Consider the following 20,809-nt stretch of genomic DNA (forward strand, 5'->3'; position numbering starts at 1 on the left):
ATACTGCCTTCTTTCACCTGACTAGATTTTCCACCTCACTTGTCATCCATGGTTCCTTCACCCTACCATTCTTTATCTTCATCACCGGGACAAATTTGTCCCTAACATCGACCACATGTCCATAGTACATTTCCCTGCAAAAACATCATCCCAATTCACAACCGCATGTTCTAGCCTTATAGCCTCATAACTTGCCCTTCCCCAATTAAAAGTTTTCCTGTCCTCTGATTCTATCCTTTTCCATGATAATGCTAAAGGCCAGGGAGCGGTGGTCACTGTTCTCCAGATGCTCACCCACAGAGAGATCTGTGACCTGACCCGGTTCGTTACCTAATACTAGATCTAGTATGGCATTCCCCCTAGCTGGCCTGTCAACATACTGTGACAGGAATCCATCCTGGACGCACTTAACAAACTCTGCCCTGTCTAAACCATTGGAACTAATCAGGTGCCAATCAATATTAGGGAAGTTAAAGTCACCCATGATAACAACCCTGTTATTTTTGCACCTTTCCAAAATCTACCTCCCAATCTGCTCCTCGGTATCTCTGCTGCTAGCAGGGGGCCTATAGAATACCCCCAGTAGAGTAACTGCTCCCTTCCTGTTCCTGACTTCCACCCATACTGAATCAGAAGAGGATCCTGCTACACTACCCACCCTTTCTGTAGCTGTAATAGTATCCCCGACCAGTAATGCCACCCCTTTCCCCCCTCTCTATCCCTTTTAAAGCACTGAAATCCAGGAATATTGAGAATCTATTCCTGCCCTGGTGCCAGCCAAGTCTCTGTAATGGCTGCTACATCATAATTCCATGTATGTATCCAAGCTCTCAGTTCATCACCTTTGTTCCTGATGCTTCTTGCATTGAAGTACACACACTTTAGCCCTTCTACCTTACAACCTTTACACCATTTAGAAACATAGAAAATAGTTGCAGGAGTAGGCCATTCAGTATGATCATGGCTGATCATCCAACTCAGAACCCTGTACCTGCTTTCTCTCCATACCCCCGATCCCTTTAGCCACAAGGGCCATATCTAACTTCCTCTTAAATATAGTCAATGAACCGGCCTCAACTGTTCCCTGTGGCAGAGAATTCCACAGATTCACCACTCTCTGTGTGAAGAAGTTTTTCCTCATCTCGGTCCTAAAAGGCTTCCCCTTTATCCTTAAACTGTGACCCCTCGTTCTGGACTTCCCCAACATCGGAAACAATCTTCCTGCATCTAGCCTGTCCAATCCCTTTAGAACTTTATACGTTTCAATAAGGTCCCCCCTCAGTCTTCTAAATTCCAGTGAGTATAAGCCTAGTCGATCTAGACTTTCTTCATATGAAAGTCCTGCCATCCCAGGAATCAATCTGGTGAACCTTCTCTGTACTCCCTCTATGGCAAAAATGTCTTCGTCAGATTAGGGGACCAGAACTCCACACAATATTCTAGGTGCGGTCTCACCAAGGCCTTGTACAACTGCAATAGAACCTCCCTGCTCCTGTACTCAAATCCTTTTGCTATGAATGCCAACATACCATTTGCCTTTTTCACTGCCTGCTGTACCTGCATGCCCACCTTCAATGACTGGTGTACAATGACACCCAGGTCTCGTTGCATCTCCCCTTTTCCTAATCGGCCACCGTTCAGATAAGAATCTGTTTTCCTGTTCTTGCAACCAAAGTGGATAACCTCACATTTATCCACATTAAATTGCATCTGCTATGAATTTGCCCACTCACCTAACCTATCCAAGTCACCCTGCATCCTCTTAGCATCCTCCTCACAGCTAACACCGCCGCCCAGCTTGGTGTCATCCGCAAACTTGGAGATGCTGCATTTAATTCCCTCGTCTAAATCATTAATATATATTGTAAACAATTAAGGTCCCAGCACTGAGCCTTGTGGTACCCCACTAGTCACTGCCTGCCATTCTGAAAAGGTCCCGTTTACTCCCACTCTTTGCTTCCTGTCTGCCAACCAATTCTCTATCCACATCAATACCATACCCCCAATACCGTGTGCTTTAAGTTTGCACACTAATCTCCTGTGTGGGACCTTGTCAAAAGCCTTTTGAAAATCTAAATATACCACATCCACTGGCTCTCCCCTATCCACTCTACTAGTTACATCTTCAAAAAATTCTATAAGATTCGTCAGACATGATTTTCCTTTCACAAATCCATGCTGACTTCGTCCGATGATTTCACCTCTTTCCAAATATGCGTTATCACATCTTTGATAACCGACTCTAGCATTTTCCCCACCACCGATGTCAGACTCACCGGTCTATAATTCCCCGGTTTTTTTCTCCCTCCTTTTTTAAAAAGTGGGATTACATTAACCACCCTCCAATCCTCAGGAACTAATCCAGAATCTAAGGAGCTTTGAAAAATTATCACTAATGCATCCACTATTTCTTGGGCTACTTCCTTAAGCACTCTGGGATGCAGACCATCTGGCCCTGGGGATTTATCTGCCTTTAATCCCTTCAATTTACCTAACACCACTTCCCTACTAACATGTATTTCCCTCAGTTCCTCCATCTCACTAGACCCTCGGTCCGTTACTATTTCCGGAAGATTATTTATGTCCTCCTTAGTGAAGACAGAACCAAAGTAGTTATTCAATTGGTCTGCCATGTCTTTGTTCCCTATGATCAATTCACCTGTTTCTGACTGTTAAGGACTTACATTTGTCTTGACCAATCTTTTTCTTTTCAAGTATCAATAAAAGCTTTTACAGTCAGTTTTTATGTTCCCTGCCAGCTTTCCCTCATAGTCTTTTTCCCCCTGTCCTAATTAAGCCCTTTGTCCTCCTCTGCTGGTCTCTGAATTTCTCCCAGTCCTCAGGTGTGCCACTTTTTTTTTTGCTAATTTATATGTTTCTTCTTTGGACTTGATACTATCCCTAATTTCCCTTGTCAGCCATGGGGGCACTACCTTCCCTGGTTTATTCTTTTGCCAAACTGGGATGAACAATTGTTGTAGTTCATCCATGCGATCTTTAAATGCTTGCCATTGCATATCCACCGTCAACCCTTTAAGTATCATTTGCCAGTCTATCTTAGCTAATTCACATCTCATACCTTCAAAGTTACCCTTCTTTAAGTTCAGAAACTTTGTTTCTGAATTAACTATGTCACTCTCCATCTTAATGAGGAATTCCACCATATTATGGTCAGTCTTACCCAAGGGGCCTCACATGACAAGATTGCTAACTAACCCTTCCTCATTGCTCAATACCCAATCTAGAATAGCCTGCTCTCTAGTTTGTTCCTCGACATGTTGGTTCAGAAAACCATCCCGCATACATTCCAAGAAATCCTCTTCCTCAGCACCCTTACCAATTTGGTTCACTCAATCTATATGTAGATTGAAGTCACCCATTATAACTACTGTTCCTTTATTGCATGCATTTCTAATTTCCTGTTTAATGCCATCCCCATCCTCACTACTACTGTTAGGTGGCCTGTACACAACTCCCACCAGCGTTTTCTGCCCCTTAGTGTTATGCAGCTCTACCCATATCGATTCCACATCCTCCAGGCTAATGTCCTTCCTTTCTATTGCATTAATCTCCTCTCTAACCAGCAATGCTACCTCACCTCCTTTTCTTTCCTGTCTATCCCTCCTGAATATTGAATATCCCTGGATGTTGAGCTCCCATCCTTGGTCACCCTGGAGCCATGTCTCTGTGATCCCAACTATATCATATTCATTAATAACTATCTGCACATTCAATTCATCCACCTTGTTACGAATGCTCCTCGCATTGACACACAAAACCTTCAGGCTTGTTTTTAACACTCTTAGCCCTTATACAATTATGTTGAAAAGTGGCCCTTTTTGCTTTTGCCCTGGATTTGCCTGCCTGCCACTTTTACTTTTCACCTTACTACTTTTTGATTCTACCCTCATTTTACACCCCTCTGTCTCTCTGCACTTGTTCCCATCCCCCTGCCACATTAGTTTAAAGCCTCCTGAACAGCAGTAGCAAACGCTCCCCCTAGGACATTGGTTCCAGTCCAGCCCAGGTGCAGACCGTCCTGTTTATACCGGTCCCACCTCCCCCAGAACTGGTTCCAATGCCCCAGAAATTGGAATCCCTCCCCCTTGCACCAGTTTTCAAGCCACGTATTCATCTGAAATATCCTCCTATTTCTACTCTGACTAGCATGTGGCACTGGTAGTAATCCAGAGATTATTACCTTTGTGGTCCTACTTTTTAGTTTATCTCCTAACTCCCTAAATTCACCTTGTAGGACCTCATCCCATTTTTTACCTATATCGTTGGTACCTATGTGCACCACGACCACTGGCTGTTCACCCTCCCATTCCAGAACGTCCTGCAGCTGCTCAGCGACATCCTTGACCCTTGCACCAGGGAGGCAACATACCATCCTGGAGTCTCGTTTGCAACCGCAGAAACGCCTATCTATTCCCCTTACAATCAAATCCCCTATCACTATAGCTCTCCCACTCCTTTTCCTTCCCTCCTGTGCCGCAGAGCCACCCATGGTGCAATGAACTCAGCTGCTGCTGCCTTCCCCTGATGAGACATCTCCCCCAACAGTATCCAAAACAATATATCTGTTTAGGAGGGAGATGACCTCAGGGGACTCCTGCACTACCTGCCTACTGCTACGCTGTCTAGCGGCCACCCCTTCCCTTTCTGCCTGTGTAGCCTTTACCTGCGGTGTGGCCAACTCACTGAACGTGCTATTCACGACTTTCTCAGCATCACCGATGCTCCAGTATGAATCCAATCGCAGCTCCAGATGCTCAATGCGGTCTGCCAGAAGCTGCAACTGGACACACTTAGTGCACACATAGTCATCAGGGACACTGGAAGTATCCCTGATTTCCCACATGCTGCAGGATGAACAGACCACGGGGCCAATTTATTCTGCTTCTCTTTCCACAAAGCCTCTCTTTATGTTAGATCTGGCTTTACTCCATGCACCTCTTACACTGCTGTATCGCTGCAGGTCCCATCCCCCTTGCAAATTAGTTGAAACCCTCCCAAATCATGCTAGAAAACCTACCTGCAAGGATAATGCTCCCCCTCAAGTTCAGGTGCAACCCACCCAATCTGTACAGGTCCCACCTTTCCCAGAAGAGATCCCAATGATCCAAAAATCTAAAACCCTGCACCTTGCACCAACTCCTCAGCCATGGATTCAACTGCCATCTCCTACAATTCTTACCATCACTATCACGTAGTATTGGCAGCAATCCTGAGAACGCCACCCTTGAGGTCCTGTTCTTCAGCCTTCTGCCTAGTTCCCAAAACTCACACTTCAGGACCTCATCCCTCTTCCTGCCTATGTCATTGGTACCAACATGTATCACAATTCCTGGTTGCTTTCCCTCTTGTACCAGGATGTCATGCACCCGGTCAGAGACATCCCCGGACCCTGGCACCCAGGAGGCAACAAACCATGCGAGTGTCCTTCTCACATCCACAAAATCTCCTGTCTGCTCCCCAGACTATAGAGTCTCCAATGACGACAGCTCTCCTCTTCTCCGTCCCATCCTTCTGCACCACAGGGTCAGACTCAGTGCCAGAGGCCCTGCCACCGTGGCTCACACCTGGTCGGTCGTCCTCACCAACAGCATCCAGGACAGTAAACTTATTATTCAGGGGAATGGCTACAGGGGTGCTCTGCACTACCTGTCTACTCTCCTTCGCTTTCCCCCCTCTGACTGTCACTCAACAACCTGCTTCTGGCCACCTAGGTGTGACTACCTCCCTGTAGCTGTCATCTATGACTGCCTCATTTTCCCTTATGAGTCAAAGGTCATTCAGTTGCTGCTCCAGATCATCCATATCACTCAGCTGCATGCACTTCTGGCAGATGTGACTCTGCAGGAGAGGGGAGTTCCCCCAAGTCTGCTACATCTCACATAAGGCACATCACAATCTCAGAAGGCATTGTAAAGCTTAACTGGGAGCAAGCTCATCCTCCACTCCTTCTCTGGCCACTCTGCTTGAACTACCCCTTGATTTATTTGTTTTGAGTTTTTCAAACTGCTTGGTCACTTGACCTCAATTGCCCAATCCGCTGCTTTCTGCTGAGTCTGAGCCATTCAAATCTTGATTGTCTAATCAACTGCTTTCTGCTGATCTATTCAAATCTTGATTGACTTAATTGCACAGTCCAACTGCCAAAACTGCTGTAATCTCTCGAGTCAAAGCCTCAAAGCTCCACTCCTTCACTGGCCACTATTGCATGCCGTCTCTTTGGCTTTTATGTTGACTTTGACTTCCCTTGTTTGCCACAGTTGTGTCAACTTGCCTTTAGAAGACTTCTTCCTCTGTGGGATGTATATATGCTGTACCTTCGGAATTGCTGCCTGAATTCCCAGCTATTGCTGCTTTGCCGTCATCCCTGCCAGTGATCTTTTCCAATCAATTCCTGCCAACTCTTCTCTCATGCCTCTGTAATTCCCTTTACTTCCACTGTAATACTTTAGCTTCTCCTTCTCAAATATCAGGATGAATTCGATCATATTATGAACACTTGCCCCTAGGTGTTATTTACCTAAAGTTCTCTAATCAATTCTGGTTCACTGCAGAACACTAAATCCAAAATAGCTGATCCCTCAGAGGGCTTAACAATGAGCTGCTCTAAAAGCCATCTTATAGGCACTCTAGAAATTCCCATCCTGCAATCCAACACCGGCCTGATTTCCCCAATCTACCTGCGTATTGAAATCCCCCGTGACAATTGAAACATTGCTTTTTTGGCATGCATTTGCTATTTCCCTCTGCAATTTGTGGCCTCATCGTTACTACTGTTTGGGGGTCTGTATACAACTCCCATCAGGGTCTTTTTAGTCTTTCAGTTCCTTAGTTCTATCCACAATGATTCAATACCTTCTGACCCCATGTCACCTCTTTCTAATGATTTGATTTAATTTTTTACCAACAGAGCAACACCATTCCCTCTGCCTTCCTGCCTGTCTTTTCGATACAATGTGTATCCTTGGTCATTAAGTTCCCAGCTATAATCTTTCGGTATGATTCAGTGATGCCTACATCATACCCACCGATCTGCAAGTTCTTCTACCTTATTCTGTATACTGCACGCATTCAAATACAACACCTTCAGACCTGTATTCACCCTTTTTGATTTTCTCCACCTTTTAAATTGTAACTAATCCTGTTGACTGTAATTTTGCCCTATCAACAGCCTCTCCTCGCTACTCATTGCCACTGTTTGTAAACCAGCTACCTCATCTTCAGCACTATTAGTCACCTTTCCATGATACTTCCTGCATTGAAATATACACAGCTCAGGACACTAGTCAAACCATGCTCAACCTTTTAATTCCTGACTTTGTCTGAGGTCTTACCAATATCTGCCTCCACAACCTCTCCACTAACTGTTATAGACACTCTCGTTCCCGTCTCCTTGCAACTGTAGTTTAAACTTCACCTTGAAACATTAACAAACCTTTCCGCTAGGACATTAGACCCCTCCAGTTCAGGTGCAAACCAGTCCTTTTGTACAAGTCCCACCTTCCCTGGAAGAGAGCACAATGAACCAAAAATCTTATGCCCTTCCTCTTACACCAACTCCTTAGCCACCTATTAAACTGTATAATCTTCCTAGTTTGGCCTCACTAGCATGTGGCACGAATAGCAATCCTGAGAACACAACCCTGGAGGTCCTGTCCTTTAACTTAGCATCTAACTCCCTGAAGTCCCTCTGCAAAACCTCGTCACTCATCCTACGTAGACCACGACCTCTGGCTGTTCACCCTCCCACTTAAGAATGCTGAGGACAGAATCCAAAGTGATATACCTGTTATTGAGGGGGTTGGCCACAGGGGCATTCTGCACTGGTTCCTTAACCCCTTTCCCCTCCCTGACTGTCACCCAGTTTCCTGTGTCCTGCACCTTGGGTGTAACTACCTTTCTCTATGTCCTTTCCATCATCCCCTCAGCCTCCCGAATGATCTGGAGTTCATCCAGTTCCAGCTCCAACTTCTTAACGTAGATTGTTAGAAGCTACAGTTGGATGCACTTCTCGCAGTTGTAGTGGTCAGGGATACTGGGGGTCTCCCTGCCTTCACACTTCCCACAAGAAGAGCATTTTATTATCCTTACTGCCATCTCTACTGCCCCAGTTGAGCAGATATAAAAAAGGAAAAATTTTGAGATTTTCTTTCCTTTGCCTCCTTGATGTAAGGATCTTTCTGACCTGGTCTTGTGCAACTTCCGAGTAAGGATCCTGATGAATAAAGTGATAACAAAGAGAAAATTGATGATAATCAGTAAATATCTGGATGCTTTTGGGAATGATGCACCTGATAATGAGAGAGAAATTAGCTAATGTAAAGGTAAATTATTTATTTAACGATACAGCATGGAGTAGGTTCTTCCACCCCCTCGAACTACGACAGCCCAGCAACCCCCAACAAACAATGACTAATTAATCTGTCAATTAGCTTATGCAATTAACCTACATCTTTGGACTGTGGGAGGAATCTGAAGTTCTGGGGAAAACCTATGCATTCCATGGGGAGGACATACAGATCCCTTAGAGCATATATGTCAAACTCAAGGCCCGCGGGCCAAATGCGGCCCGCGGTGGAATTATCTTTGGCCGGCGAGATAATATCTAATTACTATTAAAGCTGGCCCCAGTAATCGAAGCACCTATGGCGTATGATATGGCTAATGCTGAGTTTATTCAGGTACCAGGTTTTCAGGGTTTTTAGTGTTTATTCGGCAGTCTTGCTCGGCAGTCTTCTTCATAAGAAACGGAATTTGTAAAGTGAAACACTTTGTAGTTATAGCAGAGACTGAGACACATGAGAGCAGGCTGAAAAAATGGAGGCAACGAAAGCTGCGTTCGCACGCGTCCGACTGATCCAGCCCGCATGAAGCTACATTTTGCTCAATCCGGCCCGTGACCTAAAATGAGTTTGACACCCCTGCCTTAGAGAATGCTGAGACTGAACTCTGAACTTGTTGCCCCAAGCTGTAATAGCATTGCACTAACCATTACACTACCGTTGGACCCAGAAAAATATTAGATAAATAATATTAAAAATTTTGAGAAGTATTTCAGAATTGGCTGTGGAGGTTAAGTCATTGAATATACTTGAGGCAGAGATTGATAAGTTCTTGATCAGCAAATAGTTAAAGAATGAACGTGTTTGAAAAAACATCATCCATGACTGAATGGCAGAGTAGATTTGATGGGCTGACTGGCCCAATTATGCTCCTGTATTTTATAGTCAAGTATAATTAAGTTAATTTTGTACATGTGTAGTTATGTATAATTTATGTTAATTAAGTATACGTTAATATATTGCTCTCATCTTGTGATGCACAGTGCTGCTCCTGCAAAAAGCTAATTTTTGTGACATTTGCATTGTGGAATGTGTTTGCTGATGACATTAAGCTTGACTTTGACCCAAAGAGGGTAAGGCTGGCCTTATTAAAAAGATATAGAGTTTTTCTTAGAGGAATAAGAATCTTGACAATTAGGACATATTTGAAACCATCAAACAATGGAAAAACTCCACCATGGACAGTCCCAAGCAGACTGCGAAAGGAGGAGGGTTGGGCATGGTGCTAGTAACCCCATCCCAAAAAAAAAACCAGAGCTACAGAAACGCCAACAGAAGTTCCAAAGACTTTATCCCTGGGGGAGGAAGGACGTTCTTGAAATTCTGACCCAGGATAGAGGATTGGTGAGCTGCTGTTAGCAGCCTATGCCCCAGTCAGAGTAATGGGCTTAAGAAGAAGAAACAATGGAAAAATAGAGAATATAGAACAGGAGAGTAAGCTATCAAGATTTTTTAAAAATCTATCATCTTGTAGAAAAGTCAAAATAAAATTGTGAGGAAACAGAAGAATTAATGGCCGAGTAGCCAAGATTACAGATGATATGGAGATAGGTGGAGCAGCAGGTAGTGTTGAAAAAGTAGGAAGGACTTAGACAGATTGGCAGAATAGACAAAGAAGTGGCAGATGAAATATAGCATAGGAAGAGTAGGGTTAAAAATAAAGGCATGGACTATTTCCTTAATGGAGAAATAATTCAGAAATTGGAAGTATGAAGAGATTTGGGGGCCTTAGTTCACCAGGGGCTGGTGAATCTGTGGAGTTCATTGCCGCAGACGGCTGTGGAGGCCAAGTCATTGGGAATATTTTAAACAGAGGTTGATAGATTCTTGATTAGTAAAAGTGTTCAAGCTTATGAAGAGAAGGCAGGATAATGAGATTGAGAAAAAAATCAGCCTTGATGGAATGACAGAACAGATTCAATGAGCTGAATGGCCTAATTCTGCTCCTGTGTCTGATGGTGTTGTGATATAAGGTAATATTCTTTTTATTTGTTTTTCAAGCAAGTAGTAAGAATGTGGATATGTAAATATGGCATTAAAAATTCATAACATTTTAATAATTATCCCAGCTTATGAAAACAAAACTGTGTTTGAGAAAATGGTGGCCATAGTTGAGGAGCAGAAGCCATGGCCACAGAGTATCTTGATGCATTTTGTGAAGTGATGCAAGGGTTGAGGATTGGTTAATGGGCAGAAAGCAGAGAAGGTGAGTAAACAGGTCTCTGTCAGGACGGCAGCCTGTTAATAGGATCTGTACTTGGGTTTCAGCTATTCACTGTATATATTCGTGACTTGAATCAAAAGGCTTGGTCCTTTCATCAAAGTTTGTTTGTGATACAAAGGTGGGTGGAGAGACAACACGCTGTGTGGAGGATGCAGAGTGTGATTAAGTGGGCACAACCGTGGCAGATAGAGGACGATGGTGGGAAGAACAGAGAAATAATACTTCAGTGTTCAGAACTGACTAAATGTGAGTGTCAGGGATTGAGGCATCTGTTCAGATAATGTTAAGTAATCAAGCAGAGACTGTAGAGGCAAATGTTACACAGGCCTTTGTTGTAAAGACACCCACGTCAGACTATTGTTTATTATCTTCAGCTCCTCCTTCAATACAAGATGATTGGAACATGCTACTGGGGGAGGAGGTAGAAGCACTGGGGGAGGAGTTGACTAGTTGGGCCAAAAGGCCCATTTCTGTGCTGGATGATTTTCTGACAGCTTCCCGCTTCCAGTCAGAAATCCTTTCAGGTGACGCAACACTTCATCTTTATCTGAGTCTGTTGCGTTTGTCTTGTGTTCATGATGTGGCCTCCTCTTCATGGGTCACACCTGACATAGATTGGGAGAGCACTTTGTCGAGTACCTTCACTGTATCTGCAACAGGCAAATGCCCCAGTGGCTGTTCAGTACCCATTCCCATTCCATGGCCTCTTCTACTGCCACATTGAGGACACTCTCAGGTTAGAGAAGCAACACTTCATATTCTGTCTGGGAAGCCTCCAACCTGATGGCATGAACATCGATTTCTCTGGTAATTTCTACTCCTCCCCCATATCTCTTTTACCATTCCCCATTCTGGCTCTCCTCTTACCCCTACTTCTCTTCAATTGCACCTCCTCCTTCCCTTTCTTCCATGGTGCGCTCTCCTCTCCTATCAGATTCCTCCTTCTTCAGCCCTTTACCTGTACACCTGTCACCACCCAGCTTTTCACTTCATTACTCCTGTCCCACACACCTGCCTTTCCCTTCACTTGGTCTCACCGATCACCTGCCAGGTTGTACTCCATCCTCTCTCCCCACTTTCTTCTTCTGGCCTCTTCACCCTTCCTTTCCAGTCCTGATGAAATATCTCAGTTTGAAGCAGCGACTATTCGTTCCCCTCCATAGATGCTGTCTGACCTGCTCAGTTCCTCCAGCATTTAGTGTGTTTTTAACTAACAGCTGATACTGCCCTGCCACTCCTGAGTAACCAGCAGCCAATCTCCTGAAATGTGGAACCAGGGAGGCAACAACTATTATCTACAACCGTAGGATTATTGAAGTGGACACACTTTCTTATCAATTTGAATAAAATGTACGTTTCTCTTGTCTTTTGGATGTTTTTCAGTAACTGACAATGACCAAAAATTACAAAAAGGATTCAGAAGACTACCTGACGATCTGCTTGAAGTATCTACTATTTGTTTTTAACATCATCTTCTGGGTAAGTGTGGCCTCATTTCCAAAATGATGTAAGTCACGAAAAGTTCTTCAAGCTCTTATCAAGGCCACTGAAACTGAAATATACTAGATCCTGAGAGGACAAAGGAAATAATCCTTTGACCCACAGAGTTTGTACTGACCAGCAACCACTTTGTATACTAATCCAGCCCTAAGCCATATATTATTCCACAATTATACTTCCTACAAATTCTACCACGTATCTACCCACGAGTGGCAATTTATGGTCGCAAATGGACTAACCCACTTATGTGAACTAGGAGAAAACCAAATCACCAAGGGAAAACCTACATAGTCACAGGGAGAACATGCAAGCTCTACTGTACATGGATGGGTTAGTAAGCATTCAGGTGATACGAAGCTTGGTGGTGTTGGGAATGCATAGAAGACTGGTAAAGAATAGAGCAGGATGTAGATCAGTTACAGATATGGGTGGAGAAATGGCAGATGGAGTTTTACCCAGCCAAATGTGAAGAGCTGCACCTAGGTAGGTCAAATGTAAAGAGACAGTATGCTGTTAAGGGCAAGACCCGTAACAGTGTTGAAGAGCAGATGGATCTTGGGGTCCAGGTTCATAGCTCCATGAAATTAGTTACACGTTGATAGGGTGGTTAAGAAGGTGTATGGCATACTTGCCTTTAATAGTCGAGGCATTGAGTTCAAAAGTCAGGAAGTTATAGTCTACACCTTTATTCTTTCTACCAAAATGTATGAGCATACACTTCCTGACACTTTATTCCATCTACCAGTTTCTTGCCCATTCTCCTAATCTATCTAAGTCCTTCTGCAGCTTTGCTGCTTCCACAGAACTACCTGGTCTACCACCTAACTTCATAGCATCCACAAACTTGACCACAAAGCCATCATCCAAATCATTGATAAATGACGTGAAAAGAAGCAGTCCCAACACTAACCATTGTGGAACACCACTAGTCATTGGCAGCCAACCAGAAAAGGCTTCCTTTATTCCCGCTCTTTGCCTTCTGCCAATTAGCCAATGCTCTATCCATGCTAGAATATTTCCTGTAATTTCATGGGCTCTCATCTTGTTAAGCAGCCTCGTGTGTGGCACCTTGTCAAAGGACTTTTGAAAATGCAAGTACAGAATATACACCGATTCTCCTTTGTCTATCCTGCCTATTATTTCCACAAAGAATTCCATCAGATTTCTTAGGCAAGATTTTCCCTTAGGGAAACCATGTTGACTTTGGCCTACTTTATCATGTGCCTCCAAGTACCCCAAAATCTCATTCTTAATAATGGACTCCAACATCTTCCCAGTCATTGGTCAGACTAACTGGTCTATAATTTCCTCTCTTTTGCCTCTCTCTCTTCTCAGCAAGCAGAGTGACATTTGCAATTTTCCATTCCTCCAGAACCATTTCAGAATTTAATGATCCTTGAAAGATCACCTTCACCTTAGTAACAGCAACTACACCCACTGCTGCCCCCAACACTCTAATTTCTAGCATACTGCCACTGTCTTCCACAGTGAGGATTGATGGAAAATACTCAATAAATTCATCTGCATTTCTTTTGTCCCCATTACTACCTCACCAGCATAAGTTTCCAGTGGTCCAATATCAACTCTCACCTTCCTTTTATTATTTATATAACTGAAAAAACTTCTGGTTTCCTGTTTTATTTGTCCACTTATTTCCATAAGACTATAAGATATAGGAGCTGAAGTAGGCCATTTGGCCCATTGAGTCTGCTCTGCCATTCAATCATGGGCTGATCCAATTCTTCCAGTAATCCCCACTCCCCTGCTTTCACCCCATACCCTTTGATGCCCTGGCTAATCAAGAACCTATCAATCTCTGCCTTAAGTACACCCAATGACTTGGCCTTCACAGCCCCTTGTGGCAACAAATTCCACAGATTCACCACCCTCTGACTAAAGTAATTTCTCTGCATCTCAGTTCTAAATAGACGTCCTTCAGTCCTGAAGTCATTATATATAACTTTGCCATATCTAATTTGTTCAGGTTAACATTTGGAATGTTTCTATGAGATCCCCCCTCATTCTCCTGAACTCCAGGGAATACAGCCCAAGAGCTGCCAGAAGTTCCTCATACAGTAACCCTTTCATTCCTGGAATCATTCTCATGAATCTTCTCTGAATCCTCTCCAAAGTCAGTATATCTTTTCTAAAATAAGGAACCCAAAACTGCACACAATACTCCAAGTGTGGTCTCACGAGTGCCTTATAGAGCCACAACATCACATCCCTGCTCTTATAATCTATGCCTCTAGAAATGAATACCAACATTGCATTTGCCTTTTTCACAACTGACTCAACCTGAAGGTTAACCATTAGGGATCTTGCACAAGGGCTCCCAAGTCCCTTTGCATCTCTGCATTTTGAATTCTCTCCCTATCTAAATAATAGTCTGCCTGTTTATTTCTTCCACCAAAGTGCATGACCATACACTTTCCAACATTGTATTTCATTTGCCATTTCTTTGCCCATTCCCCTAAACTATCTTAAGTCTCTCTGCAGGTGCTCTTGTTTCCTCAACACTACCCGCTCCTCCACCTATCTTTGTATCATCGGCAAATTTAGCCAGAAATCCATTAATGTTGCAGTCCAAATCATTAACATATGTCATAAAAAGCAAAGGTCGCAACACCAACCCCTGTGGAACCAGCAGCCAGCCAGAATAGGATCCCTTTATTGCCACTCTCTGTTTTCTGCCGACCAGCCAATGCTCCACCCATGCTAGTAACTCCCCTGTAATTCCATGGGCTCTTATCTTGCTAAACAGCCTCATGTCAAAGGCCTTCTGAAAATCCAAGTACACCACATCTACTGTATCTCCTTTGTCTACCATGCTTGTAATTTCCTCAAAGAATTGCAGTAGGTTAGTCAGGCAGGATTTTCCTTTCAGGAAACCATGCTGGCTTTGGCCTATCTTGGCATGTGCCTTCAGGTACTCCATAATCTCATCCTTAACAATTGATTTCAACAACCTTCCAACCACTGATGTAAGGCTAACAGGTCTATAATTTCCTTTCTGCTGCCTCCCACCCTTCTTAAATATTGGAGTAACATTTGTAAATTTCCAGTCATCCGATATAATGCCAGAATTTATCGATTATTGAAAGATCATTGTTAACGCCTCTGCAATCTCTCCAACTACTTCCTTCAGAACCCGAGGGTGTATTCCATCATATCCAGGAGGTTTATCCACCCTCAGACCATTAAACTTCCTGAGCACCTTCTCAGGTGTAACTTTCACTGCAGAAACTTCACTTCCCTGATACTCTTGAATGTCTGGTATACTGCAGACGTCTTCCACTGTGAAGAGAGATGCAAAATACACATTCAGTTCCTCTACCATCTCTGCATTTGGAATGCTATGCATATTTAAATACAGCACCTTCAGTCCTGCATTCCTTACCCATTTGAATTTTGCCTCTGTGGTACAATTTAACTCCTTGCTCTGTCTGCATTTGTACCCAATCATTGGCTTGTCCTTCCTTACATTCATGTTACACCCAACCATCTATCTGTAAATCTTCTGGCTCATCCTCAGCTCTCTCATTCTGGTTCCCATCCTCCTGCCATATTAATTTAAACCTTGAACATGGGTCTTCAGGCTCCTGTACCTCCACCATGAAGTTAACGTGATGGGGATGTGTCCCGGATAGTGAGGGTCTTTAACAATGGATGCCACCTTCTTGAGGCTTCACTTCTTGAAGATGTCCTCTATAAGTGAAGAGGGTGTACAACCATCTATAACCTCTTGTGATCCTGTGCATTGGACCCTCCAACCCAGGCTGTGAAGCAACCAGAAGAAATGGCTTCCACCATACACCTGTAGAAATTTACAAGAGTCTTTGTGACACACCAAGTCTCCTCAACTGGTAATGGAGTCGAGGCTATGGAACCAGTGTTCCTCCAGGCACAATTCTTGGGAGAAGAGTGAAGCGCTTGCATTTTTGGAATAAGGGAAATTGCATGGGATCTTTAACTGAGAGAGGATAGTATCATTGAGTCTTACACCAGTGAAATTTGCCTTTTGTACCACCCAGTCAGTGCTGGCCAGAACCTGCAGTTTGCAGGTGTCTGAAATTGGGAGAGAAGAGCTTGGGGAGTGATTGGGAAATCAAGGTCAGCTGGTGTCTCCCAAAGAGTGATTAGTTTCACTGGCCCATGATCAATGTCTGTGCTGGGATAGTCTATACTTTTCATCTTCATACTGGGCATGTTCTCGCTGTTATGGAATGAAACTCTTAAGTTTAATTGAATTGACTTTATTTCTTACATCCTTCACATACATGAGGAGTAAAAATCTTTACATTACATCTCCATCTAAATGTGCGAAGTGGAATCCTAGTAACTTATAATAAATATAACAGTCAATGTAACATAGAAATACAATGAAATCAGTGTGAGTTAATCAGTCTGATGGCCTGGTGGAAGAAGCTGTCTCGTAGTCTGTTGGTCCTGTCTTTAATGCTGTGGTACTATTTCCCAGATGGTAGCAGCTGGAATAGATTGTGGTTGGGGTGACTCGGGTCCCCAATGATCCTTCAGGCCCTTTTTTCACACCCGTCTTTGTAAATGTCCTGAGTCATGTGAAATTCACAACTATAGATGCGCTGGACTGTCTGCACCACTCTCTGCAGAGTGCTGAGATTAAGGGAGGTACAGTTCCCACACCAGGCAGTGATGCAGCCAGTCAGGATGCTCTCAATTGTGCCCCTGTAGAAAGTTCATAGGATTTGCGGGCCCATACCAAACTTCCTCAACTATCTGAGGTGAAAGGCACTGTTGTGCCTTTTTCACCACACAGCTGGTGTGTATAGACCACGTGAGGTCCTCGGTGATGTGGATGCCAAGGAACTTAAAGCTGTTTACCCTCTCAACCCCAGATCCATTGATGTCAATAGGGGTTAGCCAGTCTCCATTCCTCCTGTAGTCCACAACCAGCTCCTTTGTTTTTGCCACACTGAGGGAGAGGTTGTTTTCTTGACACCGATTTGTAAAAATTCAGAGAGATGACTTCTTCTCTGTAGGCCACATTGGTATTGTTTGAGATTACGCCAGTCAAAGTTGCCACATGATGTCCAAGTGATGGTATCACCCTGTGTGATGTTGTTTTCCTCTGAAGGTGGCTGGTGTTGGTGTGCTTCTCACTGGAGCTTGGACACTGAATGAAAAGAGAGACTACCTGAACCTCCTGCCATCTAGCACCTTTGCTGTCTCTGCCAGTATCCTTATCTTCGCTGGAAGCCTTGTGACAATCACTGGGTTCCTTGGGTGCTGTGCTGTTATTCGAGAGCAGAAGTCTGCCCTTGTAGCAGTAAGTATTTGACCTGAGAATAGCTCTCACTGACCAAGGATCAGTGACATTAAACCAGCAGTGGAATTATGTAAAACATTTTATCGAGGTTGGAGCTTGTTACTTTTATCAGTATATTAAATTAAATGTACCGATAAATTCAATCAGTAATTAATATAAATTAAATTGGTTTATTATTGTCACATGTATTGTTAGTCAAGGACCAACACTTGTTGCATGACTAACCTTTTTTTAAAAATCTTTTTATTGATTTTAAACAAACATAAATGAAACATTGAGTACAAAGAGCTTGAGAGTACATAATTAATAGGTTAAGGTATAAATACAAACAGATAATAATCCATATATAATAACCTCACAAACTTATAGTGGTTACAAAAAATAGAGAAAATAAAAAAAAACAAAAAAAAGAAAAAAAACCTAACCAACATGGGCCATTGCATTATATCATATATACACAGTAGCGTCAATAACTCCGCACCTCCATCCAAATAATTAAAGGTGATAAGAATAAGGTTTAGGAAAAGTCAGTTTAGCTCATATGAAAATGTTGAATAAATGGTCTCCAAGTTTCTTCAAATTTAACTGAAGGGTCAAAGACAACACTTCTAATTTTTTCTAAACTCAAACAAGAAATAGTTTGAGAAAACCACTGAAATACAGTTGGAGGATTAATTTCTTTCCAGTTCAGTAGGATAGATCTTTTAGCCATTAATGTAACAAATGCAATCATCTGCCGGGCTGAGGGGGATAAACAACTATTATCCACCATTGGTAAACCGAAAATTGCAGTAATAGGATGCAGTTGCAATTTGATGTTCAGAATTGTTGAAATAATACCGAAAATATCTTTCCAATAATTTTGCAAACGGGGCAAGACCAAAACATGTGGGTCAATGAAGCGACTTGAGAATGACATCTGTCACAGGCTGGATTAACATAAGAATAAAATCGAGCGAGTTTGTCCTTGGACATACGAGCCCTATGTACAGCCTTAAATTGTATTAGGGCATGTTTAGCACAAATAACCATATAACCGTATAACAATCACAGCACGGAAACAGGCCATCTCGGCCCTCCTAGTCCGTGCCGAACTCTTAATCTCACCTAGTCCCACCTACCCACACTCAGCCCATAACCCTCCACTCCTTTCCTGTCCATATACCTATCCAATTTTACCTTAAATGACACAACTGAACTGGCCTCTACTACTTCTACAGGAAGCTCATTCCACACAGCTATCACTCTCTGAGTAAAGAAATACCCCCTCGTGTTTCCCTTAAACTTTTGCCCCCTAACTCTCAAATCATGTCCTCTTGTTTGAATCTCCCCTACTCTCAATGGAAACAGCCTATTCACGTCAACTCTATCTATCCCTCTCAAAATTTTAAATACCTCGATCAAATCCCTCCTCAACCTTCTACGCTCCAATGAATAGAGACCTAACTTGTTCAACCTTTCTCTGTAACTTAAGTGCTGAAACCCAGGTAACATCCTAGTAAATCGTCTCTGCACTCTCTCTAATTTATTGATATCTTTTCTATAATTCGGTGACCAGAACTGTACACGATATTCCAAATTTGGCCTTACCAATGCCTTGTACAATTTTAACATTACATCCCAACTTCTGTACTCAATGCTCTGATTTATAAAGGCCAGCGTTCCAAAAGCCTTCTTCACCACCCTATCTACATGAGACTCCACCTTCAGGGAACTATGCACTGTTATTCCCAGATCTCTCTGTTCCACTGCATTCCTCAATGCCCTACCATTTACCCTGTATGTTCTATTTGGATTATTCCTGCCAAAATGTAGAACCTCACACCTCACAAATAGAAGAAGAATAAACTAATTGTAAAATTTTCTCCCACTGCTCTGGGGGTATAAGACAGTGAAGTTCTTTTTCCCATTCCTTCTTAATTTTTTCTGATACTCCTAGCTGTATTTTCATGATCATATTATAAATGGTGGCTACTAAACCCTTCTGGCAAGGATTCAGAGCTAAAAAAAATTCCGTAATATCCATTGGACATAATTTCAGAAAAGACTGTAACATATTATTCAAGAAGTTTCTAACTTGCAAGTATCTAAAAAAATAAGTTTTATGCAAATTATATTTATTGGACAGCTGTTCAAAAGACATAAAACTATTATCTAAAAATAGATCACGAAAACATGTTATACCTTTTGTTTTCCATAACACAAAGGCTTGATCCATAAAAGAGGGCCAAAAAAAAGTTAGATATAATAGGGCTTGATAAGATAAACTTATTCAAGCTGAAGAATTTACGAAATTGAAACCATATTCGTAATGTATGTTTAACTATAGGATTAGTTATTTGTTTATTCAATTTAGATAAAGCAAAAGGAAGTGAAGATCCTAAAATAGAAAACAATGAAAAGTCTAACTAACCTGTCCTTGAGAAGGAAGTGGTGAGTTAGCTTTTGGTATTGTTGTATTGCACTGCGCACATAGATCAGGTTCTCAGTTTTTGACCCAGTGATAAGGAGGGAATGTCTCTGTGACTGCATCTTTCAACCTTTCCATTGATTGAAGACACAGATTTGGAAGGAAGCAGTGAATTTCATCACTGACACCTGCCTGTGCCTAGGGGATAGATCGAATCATGTGGGGAGTGGACACATTGTGCAACACCTCACCGTGAACCCTTCCGGTCAGAAGCTGATGTTGTACATGGGTGCAGGTTGGTAGAAGACTTTTGTTGTTGCAGTTGTGCACCTCAGTGAGTTCTCCCTCAGGGCATACATAGATGGAAGTGTCATCAATTTACTGCACCTTGTCTCTTAACACTGGGTGATAGTGATACTGGATGAAATGCCACAAAGTGTGAACAGTTTATAGATTAGTTCCAATCCTGCAGAATGCTCATTGGATTGTGGAGGAGCTGGTTGTAATCTTCCAATCATTTTTGGATACGCGTGTTAACACCCTGTCCAGAAAGGGAGTACAGAGAAAGTACATCAACCTCTCTAGCCTGATTCTGGGGAAGGTGCTGGAAATGGTCAGTAACTAAACCTGAGCCAAAATGATAACCAGGAAAATTCAGCATGAACTGTTAAAGCAAATGAAAAGATGAATGCAAACAAAAAGTTATTTGGAGTGACTTATTTCCATGGAGTAATAAGAATGTGAAACTCGGTGCTGTGTGAAGTGATTATAATCAGAATTAGGTTTACTATCACTGGCATATGTTGTGAACTTTGTTGTTTTAGAGCAGTAGTACATTGCAATACATAATAATTGGAACGCACTGGTTCCATTGGTTGCATAAACACCCTCCAGCCCCACCAAATATGAAATGCAAGCCCCCCAATCCCCCTGTCTGTGTGGATGCTGCTTGATTTGTTACCCTGTTACAAATCAGTACCACAGAATAACAGACAATTAAATTATTT

At 42.7% G+C, this 20,809-nt stretch overlaps 1 protein-coding gene across 8 annotated transcripts in view; it reads left to right on the plus strand.

Moving 5' to 3' along the window:
• tspan11 (tetraspanin 11) overlaps positions 1-20,809 on the plus strand; it is a 181,752-nt gene that overhangs the window by 77,704 nt on the left and 83,239 nt on the right. For all 8 annotated transcript variants that reach the window (XM_073059834.1, XM_073059837.1, XM_073059840.1 and 5 more), the window contains exons 2-3: positions 11,968-12,063; positions 17,201-17,392. In XM_073059834.1, the coding sequence (XP_072915935.1) occupies positions 11,977-12,063; positions 17,201-17,392 (279 nt within the window). In that variant the 5' untranslated portion in view covers positions 11,968-11,976. The remainder of the gene's footprint in view (positions 1-11,967; positions 12,064-17,200; positions 17,393-20,809) is intronic.

The sequence above is a fragment of the Hemitrygon akajei genome, chromosome 10, assembly GCF_048418815.1.
Source record: "Hemitrygon akajei chromosome 10, sHemAka1.3, whole genome shotgun sequence".
Lineage (NCBI taxonomy): Eukaryota > Metazoa > Chordata > Chondrichthyes > Myliobatiformes > Dasyatidae > Hemitrygon > Hemitrygon akajei.